Source organism: Camellia sinensis, chromosome 5, assembly GCF_055761805.1.
Source record: "Camellia sinensis isolate YWXY chromosome 5, ASM5576180v1, whole genome shotgun sequence".
In the NCBI taxonomy this organism is placed as follows: domain Eukaryota; kingdom Viridiplantae; phylum Streptophyta; class Magnoliopsida; order Ericales; family Theaceae; genus Camellia; species Camellia sinensis.
The window spans coordinates 203,870,858-203,886,746 of NC_138965.1; the positions used below are offsets into that span (position 1 = coordinate 203,870,858).

The 15,889-nt window shown below is 35.5% G+C and overlaps 1 protein-coding gene across 2 annotated transcripts; it reads right to left on the minus strand.

The window, feature by feature from the left end:
- Positions 1 to 931: 931 nt before the first annotated feature.
- Positions 932 to 14,771, minus strand: LOC114287229 (uncharacterized). 2 transcript variants are annotated; one of them, XM_028230509.2, is made up of 4 exons: positions 14,116 to 14,771; positions 11,631 to 12,678; positions 5,473 to 6,331; positions 932 to 1,422 (listed from the first exon to the last, which is right to left on the minus strand). In XM_028230509.2, exons 2-4 carry the CDS (start codon positions 12,597 to 12,599, stop codon positions 1,376 to 1,378), a joined length of 1,875 nt encoding a protein of 624 aa, XP_028086310.1. In that variant the 5' UTR covers positions 12,600 to 12,678; positions 14,116 to 14,771; the 3' UTR covers positions 932 to 1,375. The 2 variants fall into 2 exon arrangements, with proteins under 2 accessions (XP_028086310.1, XP_028086317.1); XM_028230516.2 differs by having other exon boundaries at positions 13,993 to 14,326.
- Between the last annotated feature and the right edge of the window lie 1,118 nt (positions 14,772 to 15,889).

A 15,889-nucleotide genomic window follows, 5' to 3' on the forward strand; every position in this document is an offset into this window, starting at 1 on the left:
TAATCATAGTCAAATAATTTTATAATAATTGTTTTGTAATTTATTTTTTAAATCACACTTGTCGTTCATTTGTTTGATGATAAATCATATAATACAATTTCAGATTAATTTTTTTCATGAATAATTTACTCATATAATTGCAGAAGATGAGCAAATCATACAAATGAACTTTATGATGGATCCAAATGGATCAACAGTAGGGTCTAATCCGGTCCGGTCCACTATAAAAACTGAAGACAAGTCATAACTTTTATTGAGGATCCATAAGAATGAAGGGTTGTAGTATGCATCAAACCTTGTACATTTAGAGCAATGTAAAATGATTTGGTTAGAAAGCACTATAAATTAATGGCTTGTATTGATCAAAAATATGAAATCCACCAAATGTAATTCACTTTGCATGCTTACAACAATTACAATGATAGTGTGGCTATTATATTGGGCTGTAACTTTTAACTAGAGAGAAAATAGATCATAAAATCAGATATAAAGCACAATTGTTTTTCTTAACATTACCTGAAAGAAAAGTAAGAGGGTTTCAAGTACTTGTGAGGACCGAGAAATAGAAACTTAATTTCAAAATAAGTGAAACTATTTTTCTTTTATTTTTCGGTTTTTTTTTTTTTTTTTTCTTTAAATTGTTGCCCCTTTTTTTTCAACAAGAAAAGTTACTTGACATGTTATCCTTTTCAATTTTCAAAACTTCGTAAAACGTAAACAAAAAGTAAAAAATAAATATGTTACCGAATGTACCATTAAGGTTCTGTTTGATTACATTTTCGTTTTCATGTTTCTTTTTCTGAAAATCAAAAATAATAATAATATGCAAATAACATATGATCATTCACAATTGTTTGTTGAACATTTGCCCAAAAAATGTTTTCATGTGAAAGTATTTGTCAATTGCATTAACAATTAACAATACAGCATATAAACAATAAAACAAAATCATTACTTACCATTCATTCATACATGGGTAGCAGGTAGTTTGATCAAAATCCCCTAAAGGGTTTATGTACACAAGCCCTTCGAATCACTCAAACAAAAAACAAAAAACAAAAAAATCAAAATATTTTTTAGAAGGAAATACTTCACATCCTCTAAACTGTATCTTTCCTTTTCTTTTTCATTTTTTTCCTACTATTATTTGGCTGCAAATTTAACATGAAAAATAAAAGAACAAAATACCAAAATATACAACACAAGTTTTAAACACAACCAAGAATTGTCCCACCCAATCTGCTTCCAATGGGACTGAACCAGACAGCATCGGCTGCTGGGAATTCGAAGACGCCAAAATGCACTGAATATCATATAATTCATAGCTACTTCATTCATTGTTCAATGTTCCATAGACAATCTGATCATCCAAAATTCATGGCACGTCCTCCATCAGCTGCACATTATATGCATGCTTCATGTCTGTATCAAATCAAAGTTCAAAACAACGTTTAGTTGGGCACCGACAATAATTACACATTAAAAACTAGCACCATATTAAATTTTCATCCGTTTATGAATGCACTCGCATATGAATTATGATATAAAATTCAAAGGAAGAAAATTGAAACAGAAGGTAAATATGATAAGCCGAACCAGAAAGACCTTAACTCAACAAAGCCTTTTCCCAATTACTTGGGGTTGGATGCATGAATCATGTTTCACCGTTAATCTCAGTTGAACCACAAAACTAACAACTAATATTCAGAGATAAATGTGAACAATGTAGTCCCGATCTAATTGTTTCAAGTTCAAACCTCGGACTACAAGGGAGATCTGAAAATCTGAAGCAATGTGAACAGGAAGTGAAACTGCAAAACAGTCACTCCCAACATTTCAAGTATAATAAGCCTACATAAGAATCCGGCAACAAATAGCCTTTTTGATCAAATAGATTGTTATACATGGGAGCTGCCATAAGAAAGAGGCAATAGATATCTGCATCCAACTAAGTAACATAAAAAAATAATAATAATAACACAGAAGATTTAAGATAGGATAGGAGTGAGATAAATAATTTGTTGTGACATTATATCAGTTTAAGACACCTAACAACCTGCAAGATGACACAGCAAAGAGACAACTGATTAAGACAAATAGTGCATCTGGGAATTAGAGAACACTCTTCCATATTTTCCAAATCCCAACATGGTTAAGCAGGCAACAAAATATACCATCACTTCATGTATTCCAAATCCCAACATGGTTAAGCAGTACCTATTCTTTATTTTTTTTGCATTTTTTGTTGCTGTTGTTGACGACGACAACAATGGTGATGATGAAGGGGGGTTGGCAATGGGCGGAAGAGGGCTAGGGTTGGGGTGGAGGCCGGTGTGGGTTAAGGAGGCTGGGATGAGCACAGGAGGAGTGTACAAGGGCTGGGATTGGGATGAGGAGAGTTGGGGATGGGGTGGAGGTGGGGGTAGGCAAAGGCGGATTGGGGATGGGGTAGACGATGGGATTGGGAGTGGGGTGGAGGAGGTTGGTGTGGGGGTGGCGATGGTGTGGGGAGGTGCGTGGGATGGCAGGAGAGGGCAGGGGAGGGGTGGGGATGGTCTGCCAAAGGGGTGGCAGGCAGTGGGGGAAAAGGTGGAAGAGGAAGAGATAGGAGGAAATCGAAGAGAGGAGGGGCATACATGAAAAAAAAAAAATTGGAATCATGATTTTGTAATTAATTTGCACTTTCCATTCTTAGTGTAATTAAAAAAATATTCCCCATCTTTTAGTAAGTTTTTTGCCCCAGTTTATCATTTTTTGGTAATTTTCCCATTGTTTAAAAATATGAAAATATTTAATTATATATATAACAAATAATGAATCAAAACACTATAATATAGATGCTCTCAAAACGTGCTCTTGCTCTTGACCTACTAATTTTGAAAATTGATGCTCTCTCGCGCCCACACCTCATACGATTTGGTTATTCATGGTGTCAATATTTTGCACAAGGTTCATGTACAGAAAAAAAAAAAAAAAAAAAAAAAAAAAAAAAAAAAAAAAAAAAACCTGATGTTCAGTCATGCTTCAAAGTTAAAGAAACAGAAATCACAGGTTCTACACTTCTAACGTAATTAATTTAATTCTCAATCACCAAAGCATGCAGATATAATAACATTAACACCTTAGTATCAAAAGTAATCATTTCTGTAGAACAGATGCATTAACATTCAACTATCATGCCAGCCCCCCAAACACACAGTAAACCTTCCACAAGACACCCTGTATGCTGGATTTTGATCATTCTTCTGATACACAGCTAATTTAGCCTATCCTCTTATTTTCAATTTTACGATGTCTTAAACTAAATATCATACCATATGTGCAATCAGACAAGCATTTAGTATTTATCATCTATCAGAAAATTTTGGCCAAAAAAATTTCAAATGTCCCAAAACAATGACAAGTTCTTTCTAACATCATTAAATAAAGGGGAGAAAAGAAAAATGTAAAACGCACTTTGATACTTATCAATTCATATGATCATTTCTTTTTCTTTTTTGTTTTTTACAACAACAAAAACAAAAAAAAAAAGTCAAAGGAAAGAAAACTTGAACATTATTTGGTGGCAGAATTTCAAGTAGTTCATCCAAGCAGAAATGATGTTAATAAATTATCAGGAAACTGAATTTGTAAAATCAAAATGTTAATATTTGTTGTTGATGTTGGAATGTATGAGTATTTATGATGTCATGAGCTCCACCTAAAAGATGCATAATAACCAGCCTTTAATGAAATAAAGACAACAACACACATTGTATAACTAACCTAACCAAACCAAACCAAGCCTTAAGTTCCATCAAATGGGATCAGCTGCATTAATCCTCCTTCTCCACTCGACTCTATCCAAGGTCATATTGTTAGTCAAATTAAGGAGATTCATATCTCTATTTATTACAATAGTCCACGTCAAATAAAGACAACAACACACATTGTATAACTAACCTAACCAAACCAAACCAAGCCTTAAGTTCCATCAAATGGGATCAGCTGCATTAATCCTCCTTCTCCACTCGACTCTATCCAAGGTCATATTGTTAGTCAAATTAAGGAGATTCATATCTCTATTTATTACAATAGTCCACGTCAATCTAGGTCTACCTCTTCCCCTAATATTACCATCTACCGTCATTGTATCGCATCTCTTCACTACTGCCTCTGTGAGTCTCCGTTGTATATGATCAAACCACATCAATGTATTCTCTCTTAACTTATCTTCTATCGGTACTACTCCTACCCATTCTCAAATATACTCATTCCTAACTCAGTCTTTTCTAGTCTTGCCACACATTCACCTTAGCATCCTTATCTCTACAACACTCATTTTTCCATATGTTCTTTCTTAGTTGCCCAACATTTTATCCCATGCAACATCGCTGGTCTAATATTCTTTCTATAGAATTTCATTTCTAATCAAATGGATACTCGTTTATTGCATAGTACTCCAGACTGATTCCTCCACTTAGACTTTCCCGCCTTACTTCTGTGGATCACATCCGCTCCAATCTCCCCAGTCGTTGTGATAATCGATCCTAAATAACGAAAATGATCACTCTTAGGCAGTCTTTGATTCTCAATCTTCACTTCTCCTCTGCTTCCATTGTGATTGTTACTAAAATTACACTTCATATACGCTGTTTTAGTTCTACTTATCCTAAATCCTTTAGATTCAAGATGATGTGTCATTGTGTATGCAAATGATATTTTGTTAGTGGATGAGACTAAAGAAGGAGTTAACACTAACACAAAAAAATAAGGACTTAAGGTTGATACTTGGTGTAACCCTATAAAAATTGAAAATTCACTCTTCTCTCCAGCAGGCGATCTAATAGTGGTCACCATATCTTCATACACATCCCTAATCACATCAATGTAACCTTTTGTCACTCATTTCTTGTCTAACACCCACCAAATTATATTCCGAGACACTTGGTCATATGCTTTTTCAAGATCAATAAAAACCATATGAATGTGTTTTTTCTTTTCTCTATACTTTTCTATTACTCTTCTCAAAATAAATCGCTTTCATTGTTGACCTACCAGGCATAAACCTGATTCTCTAACACCTCTGTTATATTTCGCAATTGATGGTCCATCACTCTCTCCCACACTTTCATTGTATGACACATTAACTTAACTTCATTTCTCTGTAGTTGTTACACACATTGTATAACTAACAATACATAAAAAATTAAAAAATAAACAAATAAATAAACAAATAAATAAATAAAAAAAAATCTAACATGATCAGTAGGTTGTGAGCATCCAATGTAAAACTATTTTTATTAATTGTAAAATTCAGTTTGAACAGCAAACAATTTTATTGATCAGATGGAATTGGAAATTAAATAAGGTTTATTGTTGATTAAGAACAAAAACAAATTGGGTTGAAATTTTTTATTGATAGATGCAAATGACCAACTATGCTAATTGGACTAGACATTTACAAAGAACAAAAATGTTGTGTCATCGTACCTCTCATAGAAGGTTTATCATAATTATCATTCCTTTCATCCTCCTTCCATTCATCGTTGCCCATTTCATCCCTTCCATCATTTCCGATATCACTTTCACTTGCCGTCTCCCATTCAGAATCATCAGTCTCTGGGCCATAGATGTCACCACCATCACCATCACAATGAACAGCCCCATGTTTAATAGCGGCCTCCCTAAATAACCAAGCAGCACGCATCTGCTTCTTGACTAAACGCTCAGCATAGTCCGGGACCTTATTTTGTCTCAAGGAAAGGTCAGGATCAGTTGACTGAGAGCACTCATTTATGAAAAGAATCGCATCTAACAAGCTCTCTTTAGCTAACCCAAGCATGTCATAAGCCTGAGCTCTTCTCCATAGGCTTTTGGCATGACGATTGACAGGGTTATGAAGACAAAGTGCACGCGTAGCATCACTTATGGCTGCCAAGGGTTGCTGCAATAAAAGATGACACTGAGCTCGATTACTGTACAACACAACTCTCTCTTTCTTGGATCGCATTGGACACAAGGCCAATGCTTCAGAGTACTTCAATGCAGCTCCAGATATGTTTCCAGAGGAGAATAGGGAATTTCCTTCAAGCTTTACCACTAGTGCCGCTGCCTGTTTAATATGGAGATCCTCTTTCGGCATATTCTTTTCCCATTTTAATCTCTGTCTAGAATTCAATATTTCCTCAATCTGTTCTTTCGTGCGGCTGCTCAGAGAGTTACGTCCCGTTCCTTGTGATTGGATACATTCCTGAAGAACATTAACAATCGAATCCCCAAGCTTTTTATGATCCCCCAGAACTGAGATCTCTGCAAGGTCCACAAGTGCAGGCACTGCCTTATCAACCACCTGCACACAAAAATTATGAAGTATAAAAATTATTTAGTAAAAATTACAAGAACAAAATTTAAATATGTAGGCATAAATTATATTTCCCAGAACAACTTTCTCTTAGTTAACATGTATAGTCATTTAAAAAGATGCTATGTAGAGCTCTTGGAATTTGAAAAGGACTCTATATCGACATATTTTCCCTCCATAAATTTACTTCAAACATAATAAAAATGGATTGTCCATAGAATCACACAGAGAATACAACAATAACAAAAGTAAAAACTTTACAATAGGGTAACTACTTCATGTTTGACTTCGCAAAAGACCCATAATTCACGTCTTCTATTACACACTTTTGACCTAAATATGGTTGGGTCTTTAGTGGAACAAGGAGGACATAGGTGTTAAGTGGATTAGTATCTAAAAACCAATTGTTGATAAGAAAAGATGTGTACATATACAATAGAAAGGGACGGCCGATCAATCATTATAGCCGCGTTCACAAGAAAAATTCCAAGGTACAATGCTTAACAGATTCTAAGATGTTAAAAAAAAAAATTCACCCTTAAACTAAGCAAACCCTAATTAGAAAAATATTAAAAGTTGCATCATTTATCATGAGGCCAATCCCTCTTCCTCTCAATTTGGCTCCCTTCTCTCTCTATCCCTAAGCATAACTGTAATAACCCGATCCTCTTATATGTTTCTGGTATGTTTTCTAGTATGCTTTCAGTATTTTATTATATGTGCAATTATATACTTAATGTGAAATTCCATGTAAAGTTAAGTTTAATTGTGTGAAATATATGATTATGGGATTATATCTGTCAATTATGAGAAAAATCTGTTACAATTGTGACGTTTGGATTAGTAATTGAAAGCATTAGAAGCTTGATAACCCGGAATTGACTTTATAATTATGATAAGCATGATTTTTAGGTCATAATATGAATTTTTGTCAAAATTTGATTCGTAATGATTAAATTGATTATTTTGTGGTCAACTCTTAGATAACCCTTTTAAACTCTTAACTTGGCAATTCTATCATATAGAAATATCTCCTGAGAGAAGGAGAGAGTGAGAAAAGGAGAGGAAGAAGAGGAGGCTCAACAAGAGGGAAACTTGAAGAATTGAGAAGAGTTTTAGAGATTTGAGTCCAAGGTAGGTTTAATCCACCAAGAAAATCCTCTCTAATTGATTTGAGTAGAAACTTTGGATGTTCATGAAGGCTAGGGTTTCAAGAAGGAGCTTGTGTGTGATAGTTGGTTAATTGGAAGGAAGATTCTTGTATTTTAGTTGTTTTGGATTATTTTGAGCTTTGTGAAGGAGAATTGCATCTTATTCTTTGGTTTTATATGTTGAACTCATATATATATTTAGTTGGTTATATATATATCTTTTATACATCAAATATAACCACAAGAAAAGGGTTATAGTTTAATCAAGCTTGTAATTCATGTTTATTGTGGTATTACGATCTGTGATTCATGTTATGGTGATGTTATGCTATAATATTGAGTTGATTTCCTCATTTTCCTTCCTTGTGATATGGTTGTCTGTCTTGTTGGATGTTTGCCTTGAATCGCATTGCACAAAACAGAGGCTGCGACCGCGCGTGCGGGGCTCATGGCTGCACATGCGGAAAGCACCACCGCACGTGCGGAGCTCACAGCCGCACGTGCGGAGCTCACAGCCGCACGTGCGGAAAACAAGGGAATTCGAAGTTGAGGTTCTGAAATAAATGCACATGCAGAGGAGGACTCCCGCACGGGCGGCCCACCTTCCCGCACGTGCGGTGGGGGACTGCCGCACGTGCGGCCCATGGGGAAAAATTCTGTGTACTTCTTTTCTTCTGTTTGACCCTCTGGGATAGCTAAAATGTGTATTTGAAGCTTTTAAAATGCTTGTAATTAAATGAAGGTGACACGAATCAGATATTGATTAAAAAGGAAAAGATTAAAGAAAAGAGATTAATTTATGAGTTACATGTTGTGTGTAGGTCACATACAGGAAAGGAATACTGCTCTCCCACAGCACTGTGAGTAATAGTAATGTAGTGATATGTTTCATTTGCTTCTGATAGTTATCGTTAGCATATTGTTACTCGTGAATGGGTTATATCTCTATACGATGAACAGTTGGAAAAGTTTTAGTGTGATATTGAGCAATGGTATCCTTATGGACCTGAGGCCGTTCCGATATAAACTACTTCTTGTTGACAGCCCTAGGGCTGAGGGAGGTGGTGACATGCCGATGTCTCATCGACCCTAATATGATTTGAACCACTTATGACTCATGGCCTATGGCCAAGGGAGGTAGTGTACATGTCGATGTTCTACCTGCCCTCTAATGTTCCAAACAACTGTTGATGTATTGGACTTGAGGCCGTTCTGTACGATATTGGGCCTGAGGCCGTTCTGTATAACATTGGGCCTGAGGCCGTTTTATATAAATATTGGGCCTAAGGCCGTTTTGTATGAATATTGGGCCCAAGGCCATTTTGGAAATGAATGCAGAACAAGGACAAGCATGTGAAAAATATGTGCTTACATACGGTGTGATTTTTGTTTATTCATACGAATTGCCTACATGCTATTATTCACTGAGCCCCGCTCACTCTATGTTATGTATGTTTATGTAGGTAATCAGCTCGAAGACCAGTCCTAGCAGCTTTTTTGTCGACCCTGCTGTGTCCAATCTATTAAGTGAAGCTTATTTATTTTTGTGGAGTTCCTTTCATGGCTCATAACTTTGGGGTCACTAGCATTTTTGTCAAATGTCGATAAGATTGTATAACTTTCACTCTTGAATGTTTTGGTTATACCCCTAGATATGGGGTTAGAATTGTGTATGTATGTATATAATTGTCACTTACGTATATACTACGTTATGTGTTGAGTTATGTGATGAAATGTTTTGTGATCCTGGCATTTAAACACTGGCTCAATGGATGTCATTTTAAATTAATAATTGCTTCCGTTCGGGCCCCTTGTTATACAAGGAATACATACTATTTGATTATTTGGTTTTGAGACTCATTATCAGGTCGGTCACGCCCAAACTTTTAGGGACGAGTTTGGGGTATGACAATAACTGCCGTCGGCAAACATGGTGGGAAAGGAGCTGAGATGACTGTGGATGTTGGAGGGGTTGGGGTGGTCGTGGAAGAAGACCAGCAACAGCGGCAGTCGGCCATGGCTAAAGGTTAAGGAATTAGGGTTTGGAGGAATACAGTCTTGGAGAAAGAAAACAAGGGTATTTTGGTAGTTTCATTGTAGGACAAAATCATAATTAATAAATAAATAAATCATTAAGTGTGTGCACAAAGAGGAACTGGTGTGTGGAAAGAGAAGCTCCCTTTGAGTGTCCATATGCATGTTGATAGACATGCCTGACAGTGGTAAGAAGCATGAATTAGTTACAGAAAAAGAATTCCAAAGATAATGTTTACTCATTTTCCGTATGTTCATAAAAGGCAAGGGAAGGAGTTGCTCAAAAAATTTTAAAAAATCAAGCAAAGGTGGAACTTTTTCTTAGTGCTTCCAAGGTGTGAAGGTGTGAAGTGGTTGTTGCATTTCAATTACTATCAGTTTACCACTACTATGTAACAAGAAAACTGGGATGAGGACACTCATCATTAAAACTGACATAATATTGGAAGAGATGAGGCAAAACAGATGAGACAAGGATTGTTTGGAAGACGCGGATTGTTTGGGAAGTTGGCTTTTTGGCTAAGAACGCCAAAAATCACCCCCCCCCCCCAAAAAAAAAAAAAAAAAAAAAAAAACCCAAAGTACCAAAAACACCAAAAAGCCACTAAAAAAGCAAATCATACACCTTAGTCATTCATGTTTTTCCATGCAACTAAAAAAGTCATTCCCAAACACATTAACTCTTTTTTACCTCATAAAAAAACCAAAAAGCCATTAACAAAGTCAAACCCCAAGCCACACACCTAAAGAACTAACAAGCTATCACTAAGTGACCACAGTTGGCTAGAAGAAATATGTCATAAAGACACATGAAAGTACCTCAACTTATTACTCAGCTAAATTAAGCCAATACGAGGTGCACCCAAGTGAAATTTGTTTGCACTTCCGCAAGGAGACATTAAATGTATTTGATGTACTTTGTACATCAACTCATAGGACCTTCCACACCCAGGAAAGTTGGACAAGCCATATATCAGATGAAGTTTACAATACCGACAAGGAACCCTCCCAATACCAGCCATAATGAAAACTGCAATTCCTACATTACTGAAAAGCAACATACTACATAAATGTGGAAATTTTTCCACGACACATCTGACTAATCCCTTAATTAATGAGCATGTAAACAATATTATCGCTCGAAAGCTAGGTTTGGAAATTCCAGGTTGTACAAAAATTAACTATAGTTCCAGGTTCTTAAATTCAAACAAGTCAACCTAATTTGTCTAAACATCATTAAAAACCATACAATTATCGTATCTTTAAATAAGGAACCTGTATAACAATTATTGTTTTATTAGGTAATTATTTACAACTTATCTGACAAAATTTACACCTGATCAGCTCTGGTCAACTAATGCTTTTCAAGATCTAAATATGTGTCTGTTCAGAGTCAGATAGGTGAACATTATGCTAAGAGGCTCTCTAACGTGGTGGCCACCCTAAACAGTCTGTTTGGCTTACTCTAGTTAGAACAAAGAATTATCTTGAACCAGTTCAGGTTATCGCAGTACATCAGCACCAAATGTGTTGGTAACTCTGAAATAAATCTGGATTAATATAGTAAAAAACAAGACTAGTAAATGCAGAGTGAAATTTCACATAATGAGAGCAGCATATGCATTTGACTAGTTGATACAGTAGAACTGGCAAGCCCCACAACTCTTTTCTGACATCTAGATATTTTATATTCAGTAATCTTACAGACAATAACTCTCAACTACCGATTAAACCACAACCCTATCACATACCTCGCATGAGAAGCCTGTGGTTTGATGGGTGGTTGGTTCTATGCCTGTAGAATTATTGTTAAATCATTTGTCACAGCCCCATTATTTCCATGACTAGAATAAACTATACATCAACTACAAAACTATACAACTTTAATTTCTTATAATTTGAATGAATGTAATTTCTGCAACTATAAAACTTAAATGTCTAATAATTTGAAGTTATCAAGAAGGGGCAAAGAGATCAAATCTACACATAGCAATCTTCGATAAGCAATCAAAATTAACCTACTCAACTTTAAAACTCAGCAGGAAGAATTCCAATGTCATAATCTAGAATCTCAAAACAAATTTAAACAGAACAAATATTACCTTATGACAGGTACTTGGATCTTGGAGCAACCACAAAAGACAGTCAATAGCCATATACTGCCAATCATCTGATGAGCGTGCAATATTACACAGCGCTTCAATAATACCCGTACAGCTAGCAACCGGTCCCCTACCAAGCTTATGATGACAAATTGTTCGTAATAAACCAATACCAGCTGGTGACGTTTCATTAACCAGTCCACCCCACATGCCCGGAAGTTTAATTAAAAATTCTGGTTTGCATATCGTAGAAAGAAACTCATGTTTGAAAGCAAAGCAATTAATAAGTTGAAGGGACCAGCACTGCAACTGACTAGCCCATTCCTCTGCCTTCCTAGACTCCATTTCAACACCGCCCATTCCACGGGTAAGTAGGTCACAATGATAACTTAACCTTCTGTCAACATTCTGACAAAAGTGAGAGTATACAATTTCGAGTGAACTCATAGCTAGTTGAATGGAAAGCTCAAGGATTTCACCGTGACTTGCTTCAGCGGGAAAAGTGCTCGCATATGTAGCCAAATGGCCAAGAGCTCGCACCGCCACCCTTTGTTCAACCCAAGTTAACCTCCCTCTTAATAGTTCAACTAAGGGTTGGATAACCCCAGCATGCACTGCACTTTCAGCAAATTCTTCCATGTTCATGGTGTACGATCCAATAATATGCGCTGCATAATAAGGAATGTATACATTTTGGTCATGAGAGAGCCAGCGGCGATTCTTTAATCCCTTCCAAATTAGTGCTGCCATGCACTCGAATATTCCGAGCTCAATGAACTCGGGGTCATTGGGATGTGCCATGGCAGTGTTCCAAAGGCCGCTGATAGGGAGAACCTGGCCGTCATCGTCCTGTGAAGGAAGGTCTCGGAAGAATTTCATTATACTTGATCTGCGCTTACTTGGGTTCCCTTCCTTCATAACACAAAAAAAACATCCTGGGTACGGGCAGTCAGGGGATGCTTTATCCATGTTTGTTGTGTAATTAACTACTCAGAATGAAGTTACTTCCTTTGTAGGACAACAAAAAATCATTTCAAGTACTTCAACACTGCATTAAATTGACAAATTAATTTAGTATCAATTTGCAAAATAGATCATAACATAAGAAATAAACAAACTATGTAACTGTGGCAGCAATAGGAAATATCCATAATTTCGGGAACATAAAAAGGAAATAAATTTTTTGGATGAGTCCCAGATGGAAACACAACATAATTTCAACCATTTTATACACATTACTGTCAAAACATGCAATGAGTATAAAGAAATCAGGTTTAAATTGTACTTTCCCACATTTAAGCCAGTTTTACCTTAATAAGACTGATTTCACCTTAAACATGCAGGCGAATGATTTCACCTTAAACATGCAGACGAACTGACAGTAAACAAATAATGGACACCATGAAAACAATTTCATATTGCTGTTTCCTGTACTTTTGCTCTTTACATTAAAACTGATTTCATTTCTGTTATTCATATGCATATATTAGTAAAGATATGAATAGTACAAAAAAATCAAAATTATGATTTCCCAAATTGTCCCAGATGTTTCCAGAATGATAATCCACGCCCTTTTTGCACATCATGTGTGACGCTTCCCCAGCCACACTTTTTTTTTTAATCTTACAAGATTCTTGCTCAATCTTGTTAATGGTAATGGATTTTTTTCCCTTTTTTGCAGTAATTTCAAAACTCGTGTATCACAAATTCCTTCACAAGGCAAATGATTTCTTGTACATTCCTAACAAGTCCGTGCAATGAACATGAACAAGGATCAAGCAAATGACCAAAAAAGCTATAAAACTAAACTGTGCATGCAATTACAGATACATAACTCTGAGAAATCCAATTGGGTTGTGCACACCCGAAATTCATATTACCCCAAAAACCTAAATTGCTAAAACACTAAAGCATCCAGTTTACAGCTTCATCAAAGAAACCATAACTTGGAAGACATAAAAAACGAAACTTTAAAAAACAAAAAATAAAAATAAAAACAAAAAATTGTTTATATACAAATACAAGTTCAGAATAAAAATAAATAAATAAAAGGAAGGGAACTAAAAATAAATAAAAATCAATCAGCAGTGTGAATCAACAGTAACAGTGCCTACAAACAATCAAACATTACTCACTGATTTACAAGAGAATTACAGTAAAAAGATGAACAGCATCGACATTTAAACAGTAGAATGAGCATCCCAGTACTAAAAAACCCAAATCTCTTTACTAGTTTGTATTTCTAAAATCAAATAGATCTAAAGGGAAAAAAAAGCATACACAAAAAGAAAGAGGAAAAAGGGAAATTCAAGTTCAAAAAGTACGGTTCAAACCCTAATCAGAGACAAAGCTCTCAACCCACCTACAAAAAAATGAACAGCAAGAGAATATTCAAGTTCAATGAGATTCTCCACATACATTTTCACAACAATAACTCAAAAGGGCATGAAATTAAAGAGAGAAAAAAAAAAAACAAATAAGTTACTTTGGAAGAATCTGGAACTGTAGAGAAGGGGAAGAAGAAGAATGGGTTGAAACTGGGAGGTTGTGAAAGCATCAGATAAAGCCCCAAGAAACCAAAAAAAAAATATGTTTTTAGTGCTGCCAAAAAACAAATCAGCTTTTTGAATCTGCTGGGTGTGTCTCTGTCTATACCGTTGAGACCCAAAAAAGGAGAGAGAGAGAGTGAGAGAGTAGAAGAAGAAGAAGAAGTGATAAGTGGGTAGAACACGAGGAGTCGATGATGGTGTTTTGGGCGATTCGGACAGGCTAAGAAGATCTTGTGATGTAATGAAAAGTTTATTTACTATTTCTTATAAAATGCAAATTATGCAATATGGAAATTAAAATTTTTCGAAATGGAGATGTAGGCTTCGCATTAACTCCATTTATTTAAATTTGATTTATTTGTGAAAAAAATAAATTTGAGTAAACTTTTTATGTTTATTTTTTAATAATTGTGGCAATTGCAATATTATTTTAATTTAACTTACAAAAAAATATAAGAATAAATTAAAATTAATGTTTTTATTATGTATTTTTGTTTTGGCAAGTAATAAGTAACTATTTTTTAAAATTATCAAAACATAAAAAGGTGCTTAACAAGCATGTATCACAATTGGGGTGGAAATTGTGCCCTCGTAGTGGCAAAGGGTGGCTAGAAAAGTGATCGTGCAAGAAAAAGGCCAAAAGTAGTCAAAAGTTATGGTTGTAACTTGTAAGGGACTAGAATGGGGTGGCCAGAATGGAAAGAGGTTTCGGGAAGAAGCTTGTAGTGGGAAAGAAGGGTTACAGGGGCGGAAGGGAGGAGTGATTGGTAGTCAAATGTGGTGGCAATGGCTACCAGAGGTGGTGGTTGAGGGTAGAATAGGGTTATGATTTGAAAAGTTTGAATGTAAGGATAAGGTCAAATTTAATATAAAGATAATCAAACAAAATTTTACATTTTTATATGTGGTATAATTAAAAATTGAGTGCAAAGAGAAAAGTGTTGTGTAAATAGAATGACCCAATGTATTTGATAAGAGTGCTGCTATTAGCCCCTATCAAAAATTTTTGAACCCCTCATTTCTTTGGATTCCAATCCTAAATCCTAAATTTTAATAATATTTTTTTGAACACCCACTTATTACCAAATCTACCCATATTCATAATATCTTCACAATGAAATGCACACTTACCTAATTTTTCATCCCTCTCCTTCCTTGACTCACTCAATCTTCAGAGTTTGGAGCTTTGGTCCAGTATAGAATTCTTGGACCCCAACCCTCCATCACTCTCGTCGCCGTCTCGGCTGTCAACGGAGCATTCCGACGACTCTTATTTTCTCTGAACGCTCTCCGTATCGCCGAATCAATAACCTCTCTCATCATCTCATCATCATCTTCTTTGTTGTTTTTTGTATGTTCGTCATCGCTGAGATCGATCAAAGATACTCTAATTTCTACGAGATTTGTATAACCGTTTGCAAGATGGGGAAAAACAAAATTATCGGCTGAATCGCCATCAGAATTCTGAATGTAGCCCAAAACAATTTGTTCATCACTGTGTAGCCGAAAAAATGTATTTTGTTCAGAACTGTTTTGTCGAACAATAATGATCCTGTTAGCAATGTATGTCCGAACAAAATTTGTTCATCACTGTGTAACTTGAATCTATTCCAATTCACAACTTAAAATAACATGAATTAAATTCATTCAAAATACATAACTTAGATCAATTCTAATTAACTCTTTTCCATTCTAAGTTAGTTTAACAAA